Below are 26,860 nucleotides of genomic sequence, written 5' to 3'. Positions count from 1 at the left end.
TCTATTAGTGTCCTGGCCAATATCAGAAAGAAAATGTGTATGTGTGTGTGTAATTATGTACACATATAATTACATACAGATACATATATATATACATGTATATATAATGTGTGTATGGATACACACACATTATATATATATATATATATATATATATATATATATATATATGAAAGCATTCTAGCATGTTGCGGGGATTCCTTGTTTTGGAATTATAGGAGGACAAGGACCAGAGTTTCCCAGGATGGTCAGGGATAGATGGGTTTGGATCTGCATCATTGGAGGGAATATCTGAATCAGTGAATCCCTTTAAGTAATTGAATATTTGAGTATATTAAATTCAGATCTCAGATAATTCAGCATCATAGTACATTAGAGGGAGAGCTGGATTTGGAGGGAAAGGATTTATGTCCAAATATTACTTAATGGCATATTTAGTTCACAGGTTAATTTAATAGTTTAAACAATCTGTAGTTTCCACTAATTGAAAATATCCCTATCCAAGAAAGATTCTAATATATTTTGGCTACCTAGTGCAATGGATAGAGTCCCAAACATGGACTCAAAAAGAGACTTGGGTTCAAACCTAGCCTCAGAGTTTCCTAGTTGCTTGACCTTGGTCACAGGGCTTAACCTCCATGTACCTCAGTTTTCTCATCCAAAAATGGAGGTAATTATAATACCTACATTACATTCTGTGATGGAAAGTACCTTTCATTTGGGTGGTACCTTAGAGTTTTCAAATTGCTTTCTTTTTTGTCACTCTAAATATTATTCATGCATTGTAGTTTGTTTTTGTTTTTGTTTTTTAATCCATACATTTACAGATTACTCCCACTTTATGAGAAGTCTCTTCTAACAAAGTAAAACTCTTAAGTAAAACTAATAATACATTAACCTCTCCTGAAGGTACATATACAATCCCTTTGGTGACATCTCATGACTTCTGTATTTTTTTTTTAATGAACAGAAATCTATTTTTTTTCCTGAAAGTTCTTCTGTATATATTATCTCATTTAATCACCTAATTTATGTAAGGAAGTCACGACCTGTGTTATTATCTCCACTTAACTAATGGGTAAGCTGCAAATCAGAGAAACTTTGACTTACCCAACACCACTTAGTTAATAAATAGCAGAACCAAGTCTGTTACTTAGATGAAATGAGATTATATTTGCAAAGTACTTAGCACAACTCCTGGTACATAGTAGGTATTTAATGTATGCTTGTTTCCTTTCCCCTTTTCAAATCTAGTGCTTTTCCATATCCATTACACTGTCCTAACTTTCTACCTTTCTTTTTCCACTTTTACCGAACCTTCTTTGAGCCCCTATCAGGAATACTTCTTTTATTCTAGCCCCCTAATCCATCAGCCCCTTTTTGACTTCATTTACACCTCTGCCTAACCTGGACACCATGATTAGGTGTTTTTGATTCTTTCCAGGCCAGAACCCCACAATCACTTGCCACTTTTGTCTACCATGTTCCACTCCAGTGTTTGCTTTCTGCACTCTTGCTCCTGGAGGATTGCCAGGTCTTGAGAAAGTCATAAAACTGTGCCAGCTAGTTCCACTACAGATTCATGCTAAAACGTCAGTTATTTAGTGCACAGAATAGTGTGCAGAGCACTAGACTCAAAGTTAGGACACCTTCATTCCAAACATACATCAGATACTTGTTATGTGATGAGGAGTAAATTACTTAATCTCTCAATGGTTTAGTTTCCTTATCTGTAAGATGTAGTCATTAATAGTAATGATAGTATTCTGAGATTATGATTGTTGTTGTTCAGTTGTTTGGATCATGTCAGACTCTTTGTGATCCTACTTGGAAATTTTTTGACAAAGGCACTGGAGTGGTTTGCTATTTCCTTCTCCAGATCATTTTGCAGATGAGGAAACTAGGATAAACAAGGTTAAGTAATTTACTTAGAATTACATATTAAGTATTTGGGACTACATTTGAACTAAGGAAGAGGAATCTTTCTGACTCCTGGTCTAGCACTCCATTTACTATACCACCTAACTTAACCAGTAGGATAGCAAATTATGTACACAATTTAAGAAAATAAAAAATGATAATAATTGCATTACTTCACTGAATAACTTAAAATATATTTTGATAATCATTTAATTGATTTTTCTCTATAATCTTGAGTACTTAATTTTATACAAATGAAATATTATTTCACTATTATTCAACAATATTTGAAATATTATTCAAAGAAGAGGTCAGCTCTCATTACCAGACTTCCAAAGGGTCCCATAGTACAAAAAAAATTTAAGTATCCCTGCCTTTTAGAATTGTGGTGAGAAAATGTGAGTTATAATCATTATTGTACCTCTCTAGTACACTCCTTTTCAAATTTCCCAGAGTGGCTGGTCCTCTTTTTACAAGTGTCCACAATCTTCAAAGATCTAAATAGCACCTGTAACCCCTTTTTTATTCTCAGCAGGTGACTTTATTGCCTTCTTTGTTGAAGAATCCAGTTCATCCATTGCATGCTTTTTCTACTCTCTCCCTCAGTGCTTCAAATTTCCTTCTTCTCTTGCAGTCTATTCTTTCTCTCTAGTGATTGAGGGAGAGAAGTGCAAGCTCCTCTCTTTTGATAACTCGTCCATTAATTCCATTAAATTCAAAAGGCATATCTAAGACAGCTAAGTACCACAGTGGATAGAAGCTAGACAAGACAAAATTTAATTCAAATCCAACCTTACACATTTCCTGGCTATGTGAAGTGAGGCAAGGTACTCAATTTCAGTTTTCTTATATAAAATGAAGATAAAAATAGTACTTGTCTCCAGGGGGTTGTTATGAGAATCAAATGAAATGGTTCCTAGCACATAGTAAACTCTACATAACTGTTAGTTGTTATTGTTGTTATTATTTCTTAAGCATAGGCAATTCTCCAGTAACATGATATATGCATTCCCAAACAGCACAAGATACAATATTTTGTAATAAAAACCACAGAATTTTGGACAAAATGGATTTAAGGTCACAATACTCAAAAAAGTAGTTCATTAAAAAAAATTCAGAAAAATCACTAGCACAATTTAAAATAAGATAAATAAATGGTTAAGAACTATATAAACACATCTATAGAATCCTTATAGCCTTAGGTTTTTTATCTTGTCTCTCCTTGTCTCCTGTAGGACCTTCTTCCCTTAATTATGGCCACTTTTTTGTATCTTTGGTCACTTTTCCTCCATCGACTAACTCTCCTCTATTTATAACATAATCAGATCTCTTTATATTAAAAAAGAAAAAAAACATCCTGCCTCTTTTACTGAATTAAGCTTTCAACACATCTTTCCCATCACTACCCAGTTTCTTTAAAGAGTATTTTATTGCCACCTCCTTCCTTGCATTAACCATTCACTTTTTAAACCTCTATAATCTGACTTGAGCCCCTAACATCCTGCTGAAAACTTCTTTCTTTAAATCCATTTGCCTTTTTTTAGTTTTTGAATTTTTTTTTGTAAATCTATCTGTGGTATTTAATACTATTGATCGATTCTTGAAATGTTTTCCTCCCTTGTCTTCCAGGAAGTTACATTATGCAGGTTCTGGCTATTTCTTTGCTCTCTTTACTGGATTTTTCTTCTTCTTGCCTTTCCCTAGAATCATAAGATTATAGAACAGGAAGGAATTCCCTTATCCAATCCCTAACCAAAAAGTGAATACTGTTCCTAATAAGTGGATATATACCCCAAAACTGAAGATAGTAAAATGATGGGAAATTTATTGCTGCCTGAGGTGGCCCATTCCAATTGAGGGAGTTCTCATTATTAAGGTAACTTTGTTCTTATATTCACCTGAGGTTTTCCCTGTATAATTTTGTTACTAAGAAGTGTATTAGCTGGGCTGTATGTGGAGTGATGTACATAAGTAGAGTAATATGTACAATTCTGATGCACAGAACTAGAATAATAATGACTTGGGTTCAAATTCTAATTGAGACACTGTGTGACGCTTTGCAAATAACTTTACCTCTAACAGTCTCTTAGGAGACTGAATCTAGTGATTCTATGATTCTATGATTGCATGACTGATTGAATTTCAGAATCTAAGAGAAAAACATTTGAGCATCTAAAAGGATTGGTGGTAGTCCTCAAATTATATCAGACAATAACATCTGCCTATAAACATTAGATCTATATAGAGGCAATTGTGAGACTCTATGAAGGAAAAATATAAGCATTATAATTTAAGTAATATTTTTCAAGCCTCCTTTTTTTGCTGATGCAATTAATTGGGGTTAAGCAAATTGCCCTAGGGTCACAGATCTCGAAAGTATTTAGTATTGTGTCTGAGACCATATTTGAACTCAGGTCCTACCAACTTCAGGGCTTGTGCTCTATCCACTGCACCATCTAGCTGTCCCTCAAGCTTCTTAACAATTACAGTGACTTAGTCAACACTTAGTCTTGAAGGGAGTGAGTTCTCATTCCTGAAGCACTATCAAGATAATGATATAAAGAATGCAGGGGACTCCTGCTTCAGGTATAGATAGACTAGAAAACTTCTGAAATCTGAGATCCTGTGACTCTGTGTGTGTGTGTGTGTGTGTGTGTGTGTGTGTGTGTGTGTGTGTGTGTGTATTCTGAAATTTAAAAGTAATTGCTAATAAAATAAGTGTTCTTTCCCAGTAGAGATCTTGACCTTACACATATAATTACATTATAGGATTCTCTTATAAACAGTGCTATGCTTTTGAAATAAATAATATATGGCTTTCCCCTGGGAAATAATTTTAGCACGTAAGTTTTGAAGATTTTTAAAATTTGTATTATTCAAGCTTTTTATTTTTAGGTTCCCTATGATCTAATATTAATGGAAGCATTTGTCTGTCAGTAACAATAGGTTAACTATAGCCAAATTATAAGTAAACCTCCCCCCCAAAAAAATCCTATGAACAGCACATGATCTTATTGCTTTTAGAATTTATGGTTGTTTTCTTCCAAAAGAAATCTATATTTAGCATAATAATACTTCAAATTTCCAAGACAACAATATATTCTGTGACTTACAACATAATGTAGAGGCTGATACAAAAGACCAACCTAACCACAATTCATTTACTTGACTGAGAACATTTAAGTATCAGTCTAGTCATTAACCACAGATACTAAAGTCACAAGGAGTTAAATAACAAAGAAATTTTCTATGTTTACTATTTTCATCATTAATGTCTTTAACATAGAACTTGACTTGTATCTCACAATGGAAAATTAATCATTTGTGGTAATAGACCCAAAATTAAACTTTATACAGTCATGTCCAGTAACACAATGCATCTTTACATGGAATCATTCTGCCTCAACAAAACAAAATTACAGATTGAGTTCCATTTTTAGTGATTTGTTCATATTTTTGCTTTCAGTTCTTATGATTGTTCTAATGAAGCATAAATAATTTTTGCCTTGCATGTGTTTTGGCAGATAAAACATCTCAAAATGAAGCCCACTGCTGTGCTTGTACCAGGGATTACAATGCTACTGCTTGCCTTGGTGCCGAATTGCAAAGCAGAGTGTAAGGAAGCCCTTGTCAAGTCTGAAATGGATGTTAATAGGAAGTATCCACTTCCCAACTTCATTGCAGAAACCCCGATCCAGAATATCGTTTTTCACAATCACCACATCTTTCTGGGTGCAATCAACAAAATTTATGTCTTAAATGAAGATCTTCATAATGTTTCTGAGTATAAGACAGGGCCTGTGCTGGAACACCCTGATTGTTCTCCGTGTCAGGATTGCAGTCACAAAGCCAACTTATCAGGTAGTATTTGGAAAGATAATGTCAATAAAGCCTTGCTTATTGACACCTACTATGATGACCAGCTCATTAGTTGTGGCAGTGTCAATCGAGGGACTTGCCAGCGCCATGTGTTTCAGCCCAATAATACTGCTGACATAGAGTCACAAGTTTATTGCATATATTCCCCACAGATGGATGAGGAGTCCCTCCAGTGTCCTGACTGTGTGGTGAGCACTTTAGGGACTAAAGTTCTACGAACAGAAAAAGACAGATTTATAAACTTCTTTGTGGGCAATACCATAAATTCTTCCTTCGCAGATCATTCCTTACATTCAATATCTGTTAGGAGGCTAAAGGAAACACTAGATGGTTTTAAATTTTTGACTGATCAGTCCTATATTGATGTTCTGCCTGAATTCCAAGATTCTTACCCTATTAAATATATACATGCCTTTGAAAGCAGTGACTTCATTTATTTTCTGACTGTCCAAAGAGAAACTCTCGAATCTCAGACTTTTCACACAAGAATAATCAGGTTCTGTTCCATTGACTCTGGATTGCATTCATACATGGAAATGCCTCTTGAATGTATTCTTACTGAGAAGAGGAGAAAAAGGTCACCAAGGGAAGAAGTATTTAACCTTCTACAAGCTGCATATGTGAGTAAGCCTGGTGCACATCTAGCTAGGCAAATAGGTGTTGGACCCAATGATGACATTATCTTTGGAGTATTTGCACAAAGTAAACCAGACTCTTCGGAACCAATCAAGAGATCAGCAGTCTGTGCATTCCCAATCAAATTTGTCAATGATTTCTTCAACAGAATTGTGAACAAAAATAATGTGAGATGTCTTCAGCACTTTTATGGGAACAATCACAAGCCCTGCTTTAATAGGGTAAGTTATTTATTTATAAGTTATGAGGAACAAATATATTTTAGCACTGATCTTGGGCATTATTAGTAAATTACCATTCATTCAACTGAAAATTTGTAAATATATTGGAATTTTTTATTAGCATATTTAAGATATAGCTTGGGAAAAAGCTATGTGCATACTCAAAAGGGAGCGAGAAGAGAATCAATATTTTAATTCAGATTTTTGTACTGTAATTTCTCATAAAAGCTATGGTAGCTGCTAATTTGGTAAAACTTGCAGAAGTTTAATCTCTATAAAACAATGGCTCATAAACTGAAATGTAGAAATCTATCTGAAAAGTCGATTGATATTTAGAAGGGGATGTATAAAGTAGCTTAGATGTTTAAAGAAACAAGGAGAAAGATTCATTCTGAAATTTCATTCTCCCATTGATTGGTTGTATTCTGTATTCATGCCTTTGTTATTAAAATACTAAGAAAAAACTCTCTGAAAAATATATTTAATTACATATTTTGAAGGTGGGTCAATGTATTTCCCCAAGTATTTAGAAAATTTCTGCTTTCAATTTATTTCAATGGATTGTGATCTCACTTGTTTTCTTGGATACATACATGTATATGTATGAATATATGCATATGTACATATGTGTGTAAGTATCCATATGTATATATACATTGTGTGTATATATATATGTGTATGTATATGTGTATTCCAATAAGTAACTAGAGGTCTGGGAATGTCTCAATCAGATTTGTTCATGATTTTCTTCAACAAGAAATCAAAATGTTCTGCTAATTCTAGAGGTCAGAAAAAAGAACCATTGGATAGAAGTTACAGGATAAATAGTGTACTGAGTCAATTGGAACTAGTTCTTAAGACAATTTTTAAATTTTTATTGTGAGCATTTACACTTCAGAAATTGATACTGCCAAAATTCATGCTTGACTTTTTTTTTGATTGTCTGTATTTAAGAAAGTGAAGTAGAAAATAATAAAAGCAAAAACAATAATAATACTTGATAATAAATTGAACTTTAAGATGCACTTAACATAATTTGATTTCGTGAGGAGCTGGTTGTTAAACATTTATCAATAAACATTAACTATAAAATGAACTTCCTAACATAAAAGCAGCTCAAGAATGAAAGGCAGTATGAAGCTATGTTAGGTCAACATTAAACTTGAAATCAAAAGATCTGGATTTGAGTTTTACAGTGGCTAATGGCATGCCATATAAGGATTTAAAGTCCTAAGAAAAGAGAAGACTTAAGGGGAAGTGTGATGGTTATCTTTCACTATATTTGAAAGGAATAAACCTGTTCCCTTGGTGCCAGTAGGAAGAACTAAAATCAATGAATGAATTCAAGTGGCAAAGGAAAAAAATAGGCTTTATGGAAGGAAGACCTTCTTAATGATTAAAACTATGCAGACATGGAGGATACAATGTCTGTTCCCTCTTGTGAAGACTTTGGGGAGAAAGTTAGCTGATCACTTGGGGAGTACATTTTAGAGGGGACTCTTATTCTGCCATGGTTTGGATTAAATGTTCCATAAATTTTCTTCCCTGAGATTCCCTGATTCTGTGGGCACAAAGAAATTTGGATTTGGGATTAAAAATCATAGTGTTTATCTGACTGTAAATACAAACACATACAGGTGACTTAGGTGTGTGTGTGTATATACATACATATATATATATATATATATATATATATATATATATATATATATATATATATACAGAGAGAGAGACAGGAAGGGGGAGAGATAAATAATAGATGGATGGGTGAGTGGATGAATGAATAAATAAATAGAAAATAGATAGATAGATATGGACATTGATACATAAAACCTCTATTTAAGAAAATTTACTATTAAGAATTCCAGAAAGAACTTTGAGACTATATGGCCTCTGGGCTGGCTAAAACATTTGCTGGACTTTACCTTACTGTAGCCTTTTTATCTCTTGCTACAGCAAATAATTTTCTTTTTTAAAGGCTTTATTTTCCAAGTTAAAAATGTTTATTTATTCTAGAGACTCTCCAAAATAAGTATAAATAACTCCTCACCCCCTTTTGACTCTATTGAGGTTCCTTTTGGAATTGACAAAAGTCATGGTCTGGTGAAATTCAAGACAGAATTACTTTCAGGAAATTTTTCTAAATGTCATTTCTTCTTTATTAACTACACCTAAAAACATTAGTACTCACTACACAGAAGTCATTGAGGGAAACAAGATGGAGCTTGCCAACACAAACTTCTTACAAAATAAGCCAAATTTATATTGGCAAAATTCCATAAAGCAAAATACCTTTAAACCATCTGTTGTATCTCCCTTATAAGCTTGCTTGATATAATTTTTTGGCTGTCATTCTCTGCAGTCCTCATGACACAAACCATCTCACCTTTTCTATTTTTATATATATCTATGAAAAAACTCATTAAATTATTCCCAATAATCTGATCACATTCATTTCTCAGATTCCATTTTATAATGAAGACACTCAGTAAAATTTTATTCACACACACACAAAAATAATTTTCTAAATCAAACCAGTTTGGAAAGGAACTAAATGACAAATTTCTCTCTATAGCACCAGGGCAGGTGGCAAAATATCAAGTATGACAACTGGCCCTCCTTGTGGCACTGATTAGTACACATATATTTCTAGAATATTAGCTAACTGATCATTTATTATTTGATCATTCAGTTACATAGAATATCACATAACAAAATAAGAAAAAAATAAATTTCTTCTACTTTGAAATTCACAAAAATTGTAATGCAATATAAAATATAAATAACTAGACCAAGACCAATCATTGTTTATTATTTGCTTTGTAATATCAGTTTAATCTCATTGGTTTGCCACTAAAAGTCTCTACTTTGTCTCTAAAATGCTATCAAAGATTTGAAAGCTGAAAATTTCTAGACACTGAAATGCTTGGTCAAAGATACTTTAGAAACAAAGGCTATTAGAAATATAGCACAAGTTTCTCCTTTTCAAAGGGAAGGAAGTATGAGCATGTGACATCAATAGTCCTAGCTGATGCATTGGTTAGTTGATTAATTATCTTTACAAATTTTGGTTAAGAGACATAATTCACTAGGTAAGAGATAGGAAGGAATATACTCCAAAAAAGGTAGATAATATATAACAAAAGCTATCAAAAAAAAAATTTTAGTAAGACAATCAGGGTTAAATGACTTGCCCAGGGTCACCGTTAGTAAGTGTCAAGCTAGATTGAACTCAGGTCTTCCTCATTCAGTGTTTCATCTATTGTGCCATCTGGTTACCCTTATCAATATTTTTAAAATTATATCACAACACAAGTTTTGTCAATCTGGATCAATGAGCACAGAAGATAAGGGCATGCCAAACCAAAGACATATAAAGTAACCCTGCTACTGGACCATTTTGTAGTTGTTCAGGGTAAATTTAAAATACGAGGTTTTCATTGTGGAGAGAAACTTCATCTGGAAATGCACCTGTTGAAATGATCCATCTCCTCTAAGCCTAATGCTACTCGGGTAATTTTGTACAACTTTTACTGATCATGACTAGAATGAAGATGATGAGGCTCGGTGCTATGGTGACAAGTAGCAGCCTCTCCTGAGATGTAGATACTATAAGAAGTGGTCATCAAGAAACTGACAGATTTGAAAGTGAAGCATTATACTCTTCTTCCCTTCCTTTTCTTCTTTGAGTAAAGCACAGAGCAAGTTATGAAGTGATTGGAATTGCAGGTGCAGAAGTCATTCTGTTCCTGATTTGATTTCTAATTATGCAACATCCACTCAGGCATTCATTTGTATTTCTGTAGCTCTGAATTCTACTGTTTTATATTTGATTAGTATGAATAAAAAAAACTCAATAACAACAAAACAGATTTCTCCTGGGTGATACTGCTTAACAGAATCTATACTTAGAATATGTTGTAAAAACTGCACATTGAAATCACACAATCTTATCCCTAAACATATTTTGTGTGTATGTTGTATGTTTATTTTAATATATACATATTATATATATGTATATACATATATGTGTATATATTACATTTATATATGCTTCTTATAAATATGTATTTATTTATTATTTATATATTCTATTATAATAAATATATTATTTATACAATATAACATAATATATATATATATATATATATATATAAAACATATATATACACACACATATATATGTATATATATATGATTCTTAGGAGTAGTCATAAATATCACTTTTGTAAAAGATACAAACAAAATGCCTCAGCATGTATCCACTTAATTTCAACTATAGTGCCTTATTGGCATCTAACCCACCTTTAGCTGTATGCCAGACTGTCTAGTAGTCAATAATAGGCTTAATATATCATAGTCTCTAGTCAACATTGAAAATCAAACCTCTGACAAGCCTTTAAGTTTTATGGATCACATTTATTTTTCTTTCTTGAAACTGTATTTTGTGTGTATATGTTTATATAAGCTAAAGTCCCCAAACAACCTTTTTATTTTGTGTGTGTGTGTGTGTGTGTGTGTATGTACACATTTTATTTTTCCTAATAGAATAGAAGCTCTTTGAAGGAGGAAATTGTCTTATATTTGTCTTTACACCCCTAGTAACTAGCATAATCCCTGGAATATAGTAGTCACTTAATGTTTGTTGATTGATTCATTGATGAGTGGACATAAATGAAAAGTACACAAAAAGGAATGACAGCATTTGACCTAATATTTTAAACCCTACCATAACCCACTTCCTTTGTGATTCTTCCTTTTTCTACTCTTACCTCTCCAACTTGCCAAATCAGTATATTTCTTTGTTCCCTAAGCATCATATAATTGATATCACTTCCCCAAGACTCTTAAATGATACATTTGACGTCAGAGAACTGTAGTCAAGGGTGCCATTTTTATTATTGCCATTCTGTCATGCTTTTCTTGGAAATAGCCTATTTATGGTAAATCAACAACTATTTATTAGGTGTCTACCAAATGTAAGAGGCACCATTAAGATCAAAGGAACCTAAGTTCAAAATCCACTTCTATTGCTTAGGACTTTTAGCAAATCATTTAACTGCTTCTGGGATTCACTTCCCTCCTTATTTAAAAACAAAGGGATTGAACCAAATGGCTTCTAAGTTCATCATAAAATGTTCCTAATTGTAACATATTGGAATGTTTTATGATTTTTTGATCCATGATTAGGCACCAGCACAATAGGGATTCTGGTACTGTATTACTCAGCTTTTATCACTTATTATTGCAGATTCTTTAGGAATAGAGCCTAGGCCCAACAGTTCAAAAGAGGGAAAAGCAAATTGAGAGAAAGTTAATTCTTTCTATCTGGGGAAGACACTGAGTCTAGAAGCTTTGAAAATTAGTATCTGGAAAGAACAAGAAGAACCCTTTGGATTTGTAACTAGAGTAATAGATAAATGCCATAGTTTGTAGAAGATGATAGACAGCTATTGGGGCAACTGCTATTTTTATCCCTGATATCTATTGTCACAAGTGAGAGTTGGGTAGGAGAGGGGGAGTCATGGTTCAGAAAGCTATGAGACATTGATGATTCTGCCCCTATAGACTTTTTGAATACTGCCTTAGAATACCCTACCGAGTATCACACACCTGTCATTACTCAGCCAGCAACGTGGCTTTATAAAAATTTGATTTGATCTACCTGATAGCATCCATAGTGCTTAAAACCCTGTATGGCCTTATTAGCAAAACCATCCAGTTGACCCAAGTTCAACAGTTGTCACAAAGTGGACTGACAAAAAGGAACTCAATTAATCAACAAATATTTGTTAAACTGTTTGCCAGGTAGTATGCTAAGTGCTGTGCCTGAAAAGCAAAGGCAAAAGAAAATCTATCATGGAGCTTACATTCTAATAAGGTAAACAATATATACATTCTAATAAAGTAAGATAAATATTTATAAAAACATGTGTAGGATAGAAGATAATGATAAAAGAAAAGGTACTAGCTAGTAGCTAAAGGAATTGAGAAAGGAGGTGGTACTTTGACTTTGCCTTAAAAGAACAAAAGACTCAGATGGAGGTGAGGAGGGATTGTTTTCCAGATTTGGGGAACGATCAGTGCAAAGGCAAAGAGATGGGTCATGGAGTGTATAAGAGTGAGGACCAGCAAGTAGGCCAGTATGACTGAACCAACAGAGTTCATGGAAAATAATATATTGGAAAATTCAAAAGAAGGATCAGGTTGGGAGAAGACTTTAAAGATAAAAGAATTTATATTTAATTCTAGCAGTAATAGAGAGCTATCAGAGTTTATTGAGGTGAGGCAGTTGTTGACACTATCAGATCATTATCTTAAGAAAAGTTTAGTAGCTGTGTGGAAGATGGATTAGAGGGGAAGAGATTTGGGATGGAGACCAATTATAAGACCCATGAAGTGCTCCAAGTGAAAGGTGTTGAGGGCATGAATAAGTGTGGTGGTTGTTTGAGTAGAAAGAGGGGGACTTGTATGAAAGAAGATCTGGAGAAAGAAATCATAATCATTGGCAATTGAATGGATAGGTGGAGTGAATGATGAGGGAAGAATCAATAACACTAGGGTTGTGAACCTGGATGACTGGAAGGACAGTAATAGAGAAGTTTAGGAAAAAGATGGGTTTGGTGAGAAATAATGAATTCTGTTTTGAAGATCTTCAGTTTGAGATGCCTACAAAAGTTCTAGTTTTAAATTTCTAATGGACAATTGATAGTATATTGAATAGAGAGAGATTAGGGTCAGACTTATATATATTTAGTAATCACATGCATAGTAATAGTAATTGAACTTTTTTTTTTCTGAGGCAATTGGGGTTAAGTGACTCCCCAGGGTCATACAGCTAGGAATGTTAAGTAGCTGAGGCCAGATTTGAACTATGATTTCAGGGTTTGTGCCTCTATCCACTGTATCAACTAGCTTCCCCAATAATTGAACTTTTGAAACTGATGAGACTAATGAGAATGTAAAGAGAATAAACAAAAGAGAGCATAAAACAGAATGAAAAATAGACAAATAAAAGGAGAATATGAAAATTTAGGAAGGACAGAATATCCAGGAGAAGGCTGTCAATAGTGCCAAATACTACATACAGGTCAAGGACAAGGATTGCAAAGAAGATTATTTTGACAATTAAGAAATCATTGTTAACTTATGTGAGAGTGGTTTCAGTTGAATGATAATGTCAAACACCAGAATGCAAAGAATTTATAATAAAGTGAGAAGAGAGGAAATGAAAGTACCTAATACAGGTGCCTTTCCCCTTTTTAGCCAAGAAAGGATAAATTTTGTAGTACAGCTGTTGGGAATGGTAATAAAAAGGGTTTTTTAAAAGTAGAGCTTATTTGTAAGTAACTGAGGAGGAATCAAAAGAAAGGGAGACATTGAAGACTAGATAAGGGGGAAGAGTAGTCCATATAATCATCTAGAAAAGGTAAAAGAGGATGGGATCAAGAGGAAATGCTTTTCTAATCTGAGAATAAGAAGACAAACGAGTTGAAAAGAATATTAGCAATATATTAAAATCTTAATCATGTGATACCAATAACCTTCAATTAACCTCACCTGTTATTCTTCACTTCTGCTTTTACCTTGCTCTACAATCACTCCACTGTCCTACCAAACCACTTTGGAAAAGAGATAAATCATAGACAAATAAGATGATGACTGTTGCGTTTTTCCTTTTTAAATCCAAGGCAATAAACAGCATAGGATCAGTATATATTCTGTCCAATCGTCAACATTTAAATTGCTCTGCAACAAGAATCAATGTTGAATGCTGACTCGTAGGCATTATGAGCTTCCCAGTCATCAAAGATAGATTAAATTATCTGATGTATGTTATATTACAAATACAGGGAAATGGACTAATGCATTTTGGAAAGATTTTCAACAAGTTGAAAGGAAAAGGAATCTTGGAGTAATTCTCATTAATTAAAAAATTATTTTAACCACCATTAAGCATTCTGGTCAATCAAGGCTTTTCTCTATAAAAACCTTTAAAATGGATAAAATCTATGCCTAAATTTTTTCTCATTATATTTAGTTACTTTGATAAGCAACCATTTTACTTTATTTTATTTAATTTCATTTCATTTAGTTTAATAAGCATTTATCAAGTATGCCAATCCCTGTGCTAGACACTGAGGCTACAAAGACAGAAGAGATAAATTTGTTGCCTTCAGAGAGCTATTTTATTTTACATGTAAGGAAACAATATATATACACAGATTATTAAATACAAAATATAAAGTAATAATAAGGAAGCACTGCCCTGGTGCTTTCTTGTGCTTATAGATGACTCTGGATACTTGAAGATTTATCCAACAGGGCACAAGTGCTAGCAGATGCTACCAAGCTCCAAAGGTTTCAGGTATAACAAAGAGCTGTCTGCTTTTTGTTCCAAGGTTCAGCCTAGCTAAATTCAGAGGCCCTTGGGTGATTATTTTTTAAGTCAAAGCAATTCAAAGCTATTTATTTGTGATCCACATTACTGAAAAGAATAAAATGATGGAACTTTGAAATGATGATGTAATTGTGCAAAAAGAAATTCAAGTTTAATGCATAAAACTAGTGAATGAAAATGGAGAACTTCTGTTCTGTTGGACTCTGATGATTCCTACTTTACTTCATGCTTCTTTCTTTCAATGTGCTTAATTTCCCCCAATACACAGTTGATTTGTGGGCATTCTTCTTAAGACTATGCTTCTAATATCTCAAGGATTCTTTATTTTATCCCTTAACTAATACAGATTACAAATCTTCAATAACTTAATTTAGTGAATTTCTATGATGAAAGGAATCAATCATTTACAGACTTTCTTCTGATCGTGAATCTTTTTCAAACTTTAGCTAGGATAGTTCTCAGACAACAGGTATACAATTTACCAAGGGACCAGTTTACAAAGTATTTCCTGGTTGACAGGATCTGTCAAGGCTTTCACTATACTGGTAGAGTTTTTCAGAATGCATTATCATTGTAGTGATAACAGCAGTGTTTAGTGGAGAGAGGAGAGAGGAAAGGAAAATGTCTAATAAGGAGAGGAGAGGAGAGAGGAGGGGAAGGAGGAGAGGGAAGTAAAAAAGAAGAGAAGAAAAAAAGGGAGGGGAAAAGAAGATATACCTACATGGTCCTATCTACCAAGCTAACTGGTATAATCACAAAAATTGTTCTCTTCTCTCCCCTTTGCCCCAAACCACCACCACCCCCCAACCAAAAAAATGGGGGTAGGGGGTGGAATTCAAGCTAAATGTTTTGCCAGTATCTTTGCATTCATATATGTCACTACTGAGGAGAGAGTTTTATAAAATGCCAGTTTCCTTTTTTTCTGTGCTTTCCTCCTTGTTTGCAAATTCTCTTTATACTTTAATCCAAAGTGTCCAACTTAGTTCCAATATAAAGGAAAATTAAAGTAAAATTTTTCTGTCACAGTGTAGCTGAGTATTTCAGTGGGTGTCAAAGGTAATTGGTCATTCCTATAGTCCTGTCAAAGGCAAAAAGCAAAATAAATTAAAGTAATTTTGGAAGGGAATACAATAAAAAGAGGTCAACAAGGAAGAATAGAAAGAGACAAGAAAATAAACATATGGTGATGTTTTTTTATTATTATTATAAAGATGATGGATGGATAAAATTAGGTTATGTTTAAACTGTAATGGAAGAAAATAATTGCAGCCTTCCATCAGGAAACCACAGGGTCCCATTATTGATCTCTCATCTTGAGGGGATGTCTAGTGATATTTAATAAAATAAAGACAAATAACTCCTTATAGGTCATGTAACAATAGTCACTCACACCATCTGAGCTGCTAATTCTTAACAATATTAAAGATAACATATCCCTATAATTATAAGTTAGATGTTGCTCAGTTAAACAATCTGGCATGTTCAAGGAAATAGATTTTATGTTACCAATGAAAAGTGATTTCATTCTTTTTATTTATTGGACCCAGAAATAAGAGAATACACTACTATGTGAAAAAATATCATAAAGAATTTTTCATTCTTAATTTTATGCAGTTTTCTGAATCTAAAAGCCAAAAATATTAATCACATTCAAAATTTAACAGCTATAAAGGCAGCAATCTTACATGAAAGAAATATCTTTATTTCTGTATGATTAACACTTGATCTTTTTTTTTCCTAAACTGTGAATGTATTACTTTCAACACTTGATATAGCGTAATAACACAGAGACAACATGATAAGGTATGAGGCTTGGAGTTTCCTACCTCTGACACTTTATAGCTATATGACCATGGACAAATCATTTAACCTATGTACATTTTAGACAACTCTCTACATCTTAGCTAAGTGGTTACGGTACCTTTCTCCATTGGTAGAAGTCTTTCCCACACTGGGATATTCCCATAGAATTGAAAAGTCATATGTATTTTGTAGAGCATGTTCTGTTTTGACTAGGCCAGTGACTTCCAGATTCAGGATGATTACCGTTATCTATTTGTCTATGGTCTATTTGATTTCTCATTCTACCATTTCTCTTTCTTGTAAATTCCATATGGCATATCATTTTTAAATAATGAGTTTTAAAATAGAAATCACATGTAAAAATTATATTTGACAATTTTGGTACATTTGAAATTGAGGAGATTCCTGCATTCCTGCATGTCAGGAATGAGGAGGTTTAAGTTACAAATGAGTGAATTGGTGATGTAGGTATTGTGTGAATGAGTTTGAAGGGTAAGGGAAAGTATATCAAGGACAGTGAAGCAGCACAGTATGATAGATAAAGCAGGCATTGGACTTAGAGTCAGAAAGACCTTCTTCAAGACATTTAATAAGTATATGACCAGAACAGATCATTTAACATTCATCTCTGTGTATTCAAGATAGAAGTGTGTCCTTATCTGTATTTTTCAGACATTTAACAGCTGGGCAACCTGAGACAAGTTATTTAATGTCCATCCCTGTGCTTCCCTTTATTAATTGTAAGATGAAGGGATTAGACTCAATGGCTTTTAAATTCCCTCCCCAATTCCAAATCTAAGGTCCTTTGACCTATGACCCTTTCAGTTCTAAAATTCTCTGATTCCTTGAGTCATTTGGAGATTTTCTGGGGAAAAAGAAGGCTGAAGAAGATAGAGCACGAGACTCAAGGGACTGAGATCTAGTCTAATTGACCAGGGAACCATTGACATTTTACTTAGCCTTGCTGAAGCTTCACATTCTTCATCAGTAAAAAAAGAAAAAAAAAAGTCTTCCATTCCTCCCTCTATGAAAAATCCGATTTATTCCTTTCTCCCCTCTCTGTTCTACCTTAACTCTTCTTTGGCCTAATTTATTATTCAGTAGTGATTACCATCAGAGCATTACAAGGAGAAAGCAAAGAAATCAACTTTGCAGTGTGGTGGCCATATATTGGCCATTCAAATTGTGTGTACTATGGGAAATTTGAAACTATTACATAAAGTGAAGCTTTGGGTTACCTGTGGATTACACTGATAAGTGTTACCTATGTTACCTGAGAATTAATTTTTTTTCATTTTAAATTCTTTATCCTTAATGTTTTCAGAACATTAAGCAAGCTGTATAATCTAAAAATATAAACATAATAGAGATTTAATCTGATTTACTATAATGGCACCAAATTTATTATCAGATCAATATGTATTTGAGTTTGCTTCCATAAGGATCAGAAGAACATCCTTATAATAATACCTTATTTATGACATGATCCTTCAACATGGAACTTGAAGAAAAAACCTGAGCCTGCAGTGGAATTACATTTTAGACTAATGCAATAAGTGCCTGTGAGAAACATATTATGGCCAAATTTGAGATGCTCATGATTCAAGACTTTCAAATTAAGTAGAATCTGAATGAAAGGCAACTATGACCATTTTAATAAATATTAAAAACAATGATCCCAGTGTTGATATAGTATTTCTTTCACTTCTGTCATCTACTTAAAGACTTGTGAAATTCTGAGTGATTCTAAATTTTGAAGGTTATTCTCAGCTGAATATAAAATAAAATAATGCTACAAATCTGTTTCCATATTCATGGATGTATAGCAAAATTATAAGCAATGGAATGCACTAATTTTGAGGCACATGGCTAATGTTGATTTATTTGAATACCTGGAGTATGCCATTTTGCATACTGTGCAAATTTCATTTGACTCACAACATATCCAGTCTAGGCAATAGTAGATTGTGCAAATTATTAAGTGTACTGTAGCCTTCCCAAATAAACTTTCTGGGTTTTAATGGAAAAGTGGTGATTCTATAATCCTAGCTATATTCCAGACTGCTTATTAAATTCTTTCTAATGATAATTCCTACTTATGAGAATCAGCACTGTATAATGGAGACCTGAGTTTGAATCCTGCATGAAATAGTTTTTTAGTTTCATGACCATAGGCAAATCACTTACCCTCACAGAGTCTCATTCTTCATTCATAAAATTCAATAATACTTCCATTACTTGTCTCAGAGAAATGCCCTTCATAAGCCACAGAAGCACTTTCTAAATATGTATTCACTTCTATTCATGTTGAAGTGTTTTTATCTATAGGTCACAGGACTTTGAATCTGATCCTATCACTCTTCACAAGAGAAACAAGAATCTTTCATGATTGAGTTAGTAGGTCTACCAAGAATTTCCAGCTTTGTATTATTCATTGTTTGGCAGAAATGTTGAGCATATATTTCCCTGTGAGTCAGAAATGATTCAGTGCCCAGGTATGGTCTTTAATAGGGAAGTGATTTCTAAAGTTAGTAAGGTGTGGCAAAATAACACATTTATATGTGAAGTGAAACCAAGACCTCATCTACTCCTAAATCATTAAAAATCCTTTTATGTTTTTCATAGAAGTGAAGATGTTAACTCCAGGATCCTGGCTATATTCCAACTTGCTAATTATATTCTTTCTAACCATAATTTCTAAGTAGTTTCATTTGCATATTAACAATTTAGAGAAGTCTTCACTTTCCAGTCTAGAAGTATGGCTCTGCCTTATTAAACAGTTTTGCTGCATTTCTTTCTCTTCATGGGGTAAATGTGAGTGAGTGAAGTAAGCCTAGTTAATATCAGTTTTTAAAATCTGTTTAATTCCTTCAGTAAAAGGCCCAGAAAGTGTTTTAACAAATGCAGATTGGCATAAGATAAATGTTAGTTTTAAATCATGCTTAACATTCACATTTCAGAAAAAACATCATGAATAATATAACTATAAAATAATGAATAAATTCTGAGTTGAAGCTCAAGTAGTGCGTCAATTGTCTGGGCATCTGTTTACATCAACAAAATTTCCATCAATCAAAGAACATTAAATGGTGGATGATATTTCATATCCTATTCCTAGGTACAAAAGGATGAATTGAGGTCAGTTTTGATTTGTAAAGTATTTTTTCTTAGAACTGATATTATGGAAATTAAATTTTCTGGCTCATGATCTAGAAATACATAGCCTAGGCTTGATTTTCTTCCAAATCTCTAAAAGTGTGACTTTGAATATTATTTAAATTTCCAATATACTCAAACTTTTAAACAGGTTAGCATATGATTTTATCAGTTAGTCCACTAACTTAACTCTATGTGAATCTCTGCATAGGGAATAGGAAAAATCCAAAGATTAAATTGGCCTATTACCTCTGGCTGAATCAATAGTATTTAGTGCTAATGCACTGAGCAGATTATAAGTACTAATGCAGTAGTAGTCAATTGCAAAAACAAATAACTCTTAAAATTATCTTGGCAATGAAAAGTGAAGTATTTTCAATTTGTATTAACTAATTATGTTACAAGCTTGTCCTTTTATCTTCTTAATTTAAGAAATGTGACAGAAACTTAACCTTTTTATTTGTTAGAGAAAAATCCCAATGAGACAACATTTAAAGAATTACATGGAACGTTTGTCTTTAGAAGAGGACTGGAAGAAAGGTTTATTTATCATATTATTATTTTGTGAGTTTTGTTCATGTTTAGCATGAAATAGAATATTATAGGATAGTCAAGAATATTATTAATAATAACTAATAAATTGTTTATTTCAATGTTTTTTGTTGTAATTGCAAATGATCAACCCATGATTTTCATGGAATCATGAAACTTTAGAGCTAAAGTAATCTAAAAGATTATTTAGTACTCAGTTTTCACTGGGAACAAATTGAAGCACGATGCCCAAAGTCAATTCCATTCAAATCAATTCATTAAAGATCCAGTCTGTACAAGCACATTTAATTTGCCATTTTGAAAACAAAAACAAATAAAATACAAGTACTTAGATACAAAAGATTATAATAAATATAAAGAAGTATTTCCATGAAATATTTAAGAATAAAGAGGGCTCTTCCACATTTTGAGTAGCAAGGGGAGGGAGGTGACCAAGAAGGCTTCACTTAGGAGACCTATATTAAGAGATGGAGATAGGGAAGTAAAGATTAGGGGATGGGATGGATGGATGGATGGATAGATAGATAGATGGGATGGATGGATGGATGGATGGATGGATGGATGGATAGATAGATAGATAGATAGATAGATAGATAGATAGAGAGAGAGATAGATAAAGAGACAGAGACAGAGCCAAAAACAGAGACAGTGAGATGGAAGAGGGAAAAACAAGAAGGAAAAAAAATAGTACAATAGCTGGAACCTAACATGAATAATAATATTAAATAAGACTGGAAAGATGTTAAGACAAATTGTGGAAATCCTTGAATGATAGAGATAGGAACTTATGCTTTCTTTTGTAAGCAATGAGAAACCAACCTCTAAAGATTTTTGAATATTTTCTCTCTGCAGTGCCCATCCTAGAAACATGGACTATTGTGATGGACTTCATGGCAGGATCTAAACAATCCCTTTAGTTTTTCTTGTAGGAATTCTTAGACTAATTTCTTTAGAGAAAACATGGATAATATTCTAAGCTTTGATGCCATCAGAACAAAACCATCAAAAAACAGAAACGGAGAAACTCACCTTCTACACAAACCCTATCTTCCATTTGGTTACTTCCAAGACTTCCTCCATAGCAGTACAAGTACCTTACGCAACATGAATCTCCCCTATTTTATAATTTTGATACTGATTAACCTGAGAGCCAAAAAATAGAATTTTCTACTCATGACCTTAGCTTATGTATGAGATAATACTTTTTGGAGGGCTACTTTTTAGTCCTTCAAATCAAATACATTTTTGGTTAATTACCAAACAATAAATATAGCTAGTGTCACAAGGATTCTTTGTGTCTCTGTCAATTGTTACTATAAAGATATAGTCTGTGAAAATTTTTAAGAAAAGTCTTCCTGTTTCCTTCTAATATTTTCATCTTAATATGTTTGCTTCCTGGTTTTTGCTTCACTTTTACCTTTGTTACATATGATATACATGTAGATATTTCCATAAAGATTTTATAAAAAGAAAGAAATATATATAATTCAGTAGTGATTATATTCTTTTAGTTATCTTTTGGGGCATTAATAATAACTATTATTTTTTCCATTCTTTTTGCTAATCTATTCATCATTAAAGATCTTATAAATTATTTAATAATGATTTTTAAAATTGTGTCAAGTCTAATACAGATTTCCAAGACTGCCACTAGCACTGTAGAAGAAGAAAGGGCCCATACAGGTCTAAGAGCCATTTTGAAAATATCTATTTGTTACATAGCTTTCATAGGTTTCCATGGCTTTATAATTTATTACCTCTTGGTCTATAGGTTATAAGCCTCTCTATATATCACTAAGTTGGTCTTTCCATAGAACTTTCAATCTGTTTTCTACTAACTTTTAAAGTTCATCAGCTATGAACACCATTTCATTGCATGCTGATAAAATTCATGTTCAAACATTGCTGTGCTTCAAATTATAAGCTTCTTGAGAGGAGGAACTTTTCTTATTTTTTTTCCTTTAAATGCTTAATATTTAGAACAAGATTTTGCAAATAATAGACATTTAATAAATGTCTCTTGAATTAGTTGAACTTTAATTCATCTCCAAGAGTTCTTGTTTATAATATTAAGATTAGTTTATATTGTCATTTTCCAAATTTATCTAATTATCTATATTTTTCAGTAAATTGTGCCTTATAGCTAAATTAAAATGTATGAATTTCAGGGTTGAATAAGACTACAGTTGGAACCAATAATAAATTATACTGAGAAATTCTACTATTGATTCTCCAAAGTTACATCTCTTACACTAATGGATGATTCCCTCCTGTCTGAATCTCATTTCTCCCCTATCAATACTTCACCTTCTAAAATATATGCAACAGTAAAAAGGTGGTATAAAACTTTAAGCATACAATATCACTTTTCTGAATTATCAAAACCAAAGAACAGGTAATATATCCAAAGTAGCAGAGAGTTAAATATCAAGTTTGTATACTATGCTACTTTGGATATATATATATATACACATGTGATATATTATTTCTACTTTTGTTTACTTTGTATAACTGCATCCATTTTTATTATAGCTTTTTATCGACAAAACATATGAATGGGTAATTTTTCAACATTGACCCTTGCAAAAACTTCTGTTCCCATCTTTACCCCTCCTTCCCTCCACTCCTTCTCCTAGATGGCAGGTAGTCCCATACATGTTAAATATGTTAAAATATATATTAAATACAATATATGTATATAGAGTTATTTTGCTACATAAGAAAAATCAAATTTAGAAAGAAGGTAAAAATAACCTGGGAAGGGAAACAAAAATGCAAGCAAACAATAACAGAAAGAATTGCATCCATTTTTAAAGAATTACACATAAAATATATGTGGTTCAGCGTGTATAAAATATACAAATTTTCTTTAGGGACCCAAAGATATCAAAGGTGTCTAATTTATATGTATATGCTAGCTTAATAATTGAGTTTTTATAGATGTTTTGCTTTTTTATATATTTTTGTCATCACTATCCATAGAGTTTGTATTTCTCTTTCATTTTAATCATACTTACATATGTATAAATTGTAGATATTTAAATAGGTATTTTAAATATGTATAAACTTGTAGAAGGAAAAAATGTCATCTTTGTATACTCACCCTCATAGTGCCTAACAATATCTTGAACATAGTCACACTGTTTACTTTTATTGATTTGAAAAGTATCCTTTCCAACAATAACAAAATCTAGAACCTGTAATTACTATATAATTTCTCTCCCACCCCCATCTCCTATCCTCCCCAAAAACATATCACAAGTACAAATACATTTTCAAGTTTTAATGACAATACCATAAAAGTTGTATTTTGGCCACAAATACTGAGGACTTACAGTGCATTTGGAAAAAAGAAATGTATATGGACTTCTCTATGAATTAAAAGGAAACTTCATATTTCTTTATGTTTAGTTTTCATTAGGAAAGAATCTGTCCTTTGCCAAAGAAAAAAAACAAAGGCTGAGAATATGAGACATTTAATATTCAGTGCTCAAACTTGTGTCTGCATGTCAGAAAAGCCATTATGTTTGCTGCTTTCTAGTCTGTAATTACAAAAACAGAGGTATTGATGTTCCTCTAAGTTGAAAAGAATTTGAATACAGGAGATTGGTTGAGTCAATACTTCATGTGTTAGAGTTACATGAAACCTCAAAAAAAGAGAACAAGGCAAAATTTATTTTTTCCTTAATAAAATCAATAATGAGAGAAGGTTCAAGCCTCTGCATATTCTCTAAAGAACAGTACAAGAAGAGTGTCAGACAAAGTTGGATGCTTCCAAAAGCTTCAGAACATCAAAATGAATTAAATAAATAAAAAACCCTAAAATAGGAGATGTTACGTCCAGTGACTCATTCAATATGAACTCATTTGTGGCTCTAATATGCAACTTGCAGTAAGTAAAAATATATTCATGAGAATTAATCAAAAGTCATCATGCCTTTGAAAAAATGCCACTGGAAAAAAGTGGCAACTTTTGTTAATTGCATGCATATTCTTCCTATATGTAAATCATGCCTGTGCAAATATATCTTCTCTCTCCTTTGAGCTTCAAGCCCACATCCCCAGCTTCTGATTGGTCATTTCAAACTAGCTGTCTTGGGGACATCTCCAAAATGAACACATGAAAAACAGAAATAATTGTATTTCCCTCTAAAGTCATCCCTCTTCTAAACTTCTCTCTTCTGTTGAAGGAACCATTATTCTTCCTGTCTCCTGGGTTTATAATATTGGTATTATTCTTGATTCCTTACTTTTCCTCAGATAATCAGTTGCCAAATCTTGTTAATAATTTCTCCATAACATCTCATATATATTCTCTCTACTCATACAACTACCATCTTAGTTCAAACTTTCATCACTTCTTATTTATATTTTAGCAGTGACCTTCTAATTGATATCCCAGCCTCAAGCCTCTTTCCACTCATAGTCCACAAGTCTGCCAAAGAGATTTTATTTAAATGCAGATTTAACTATAGTTCCTCTATGCAAAAAATTCCACTGGATTCTAAGATCAAACATAAACTCCTCTGGTTGTTGAAAGATGTTTACAACCTGATTTCAACCTACCTTTCCAGCCTCATTATATATTATTCCTCTTTCTGCATGGTAATTAAGACAAATTAACCTTTTCCATATTTCTTATGCACAGGACACCATGTTCCATCTTTGCACTTTTGTACTGGTCATTTCTCATGCCCAGAATGTACTTCTTTCTAGATCTACCTCTGAAAACCTCTCTCAGGTCTCAACAGATTGCTCAAATATCTAAATAAAGTCATTCCTGATCATAGAAATTCTTAATATCATCTCTATCATTCTCCCTCCCTGTCTTGCATATAACTGCCTTATATTGCATACATATATATGTAAATATATGCCCAATATATGTTTATATATATATACATACCTGTGATTTCCCTCGATGGAATACAATATATATGAAAGTATAAACTATATAATTTCTTTTTGTATCAGTATTACTCACATTTAACATAGTACCTCGAATATAATAAGCACTTAATAAATGTTTGTTGATTGATGGAGTATAGGGTAAGTTACATAAACTCGGTCTTGGAGACAGACTAATTGTATTTTATATAGTCTATACTATTGACTCTGGACATGTCATATAACTTTTTTTCAGTTTCCCTTTAATTACCCATAAAATGTTATTTCACAAAGTTGTTGTGAAAATTAAAGAAGTACTGAATGCAGAAACAATCTGTAAATAGCAAAACATTCTATAAATATGAGGGATTACTGTTCTGGAAATGAAAACTTTCATTTAAAAAAAAAAAGAGAGAGAGAGAAAGAGATTGGATTCTACTACCTACCACATACTGCTTACATTGCCTGCCAATTTCCCCACACTTGATCAAAAAAAAAAAAAGAAAAAAATCTTTATCTATTTTTTTAAATAGTCATGGAATCTAGGGTAAGTCTAAACTATCTTTGATAAGATAGCAATCCAATATTACATGGATGAATTCATGCATTATGAAATAGCTAAGAAAGTAAACGCCCATCTTTTCTTAAATAAATACAAATTAAATGTGACTGTGCTTAGACCCACAGGGTCTAAAAGCTTGAATTTTCCCTTCATACATTAAATTCCTTGGTCCTTCTTATAGTTACATGTCTCTTTTAGTTGACTTACGGTCCAAGTGTAGATATTAGTCCTTCTGGAAACTATGGGATGCACATAATGACATCCTGAACTCAATTCCAACCCGTGACTCATTCACTACTCTACTCTAAGAACCACAATATTCTTCACTCAAAAGTGAAATGATTGGTTTTCTCTGGCTTACCACTTTATGGTAAAATCTCATTTGTAGTGAATGAATAAGATAACTCTCCTAACACCCATTTAACTAGGTTTCATTTTATCTTCCCTGTTAACATGGCTTCATTTAACACTTCAAGTTGGAGGTAAACCAAAAGTTAAACTGAGCTATTGTTTGTTTAATAGTCTAGTTCCTTCTTAACATTATTCTTGCTCAACCTAGTTCCCCAGTGGCTTAGGAAAGCCTCAGTTAAAACTGAATAATAGTTTATACAATCTCTCTCATTCATTAACATATGCTGACATTCTCTTTCTTCACGACCAGTCTTATTTTAGGGTTTTAGCAAAGCATCATCTCCTGTTGTTGCTTTTGGAATGAGCAGCCAATAAAACCTATTTTAACTTGATATTTATTTCTAAAGGACTCTTCAGGTATATTTCTCAAATTTCTTTAGCAAGAAGCACTCTTTGAGGCTCAATACTTTTCCTTTCTGTTAATCCTTCATA

At 32.7% G+C, this 26,860-nt stretch overlaps 1 protein-coding gene across 1 annotated transcript in view; it reads left to right on the top strand.

The window, feature by feature from the left end:
• The window catches only part of MET (MET proto-oncogene, receptor tyrosine kinase), a 155,099-nt gene that overhangs the window by 29,841 nt on the left and 98,398 nt on the right, over positions 1-26,860 (top strand). Inside the window, exon 2 of the mRNA XM_074268218.1 lies at positions 5,445-6,656. Within this exon, the coding sequence (XP_074124319.1) occupies positions 5,460-6,656 (1,197 nt within the window). The 5' untranslated portion in view covers positions 5,445-5,459. The remainder of the gene's footprint in view (positions 1-5,444; positions 6,657-26,860) is intronic.

This window comes from Sminthopsis crassicaudata, chromosome 5, assembly GCF_048593235.1.
Source record: "Sminthopsis crassicaudata isolate SCR6 chromosome 5, ASM4859323v1, whole genome shotgun sequence".
In the NCBI taxonomy this organism is placed as follows: domain Eukaryota; kingdom Metazoa; phylum Chordata; class Mammalia; order Dasyuromorphia; family Dasyuridae; genus Sminthopsis; species Sminthopsis crassicaudata.
This window is presented reverse-complemented; position numbering and strand designations above follow the sequence as displayed.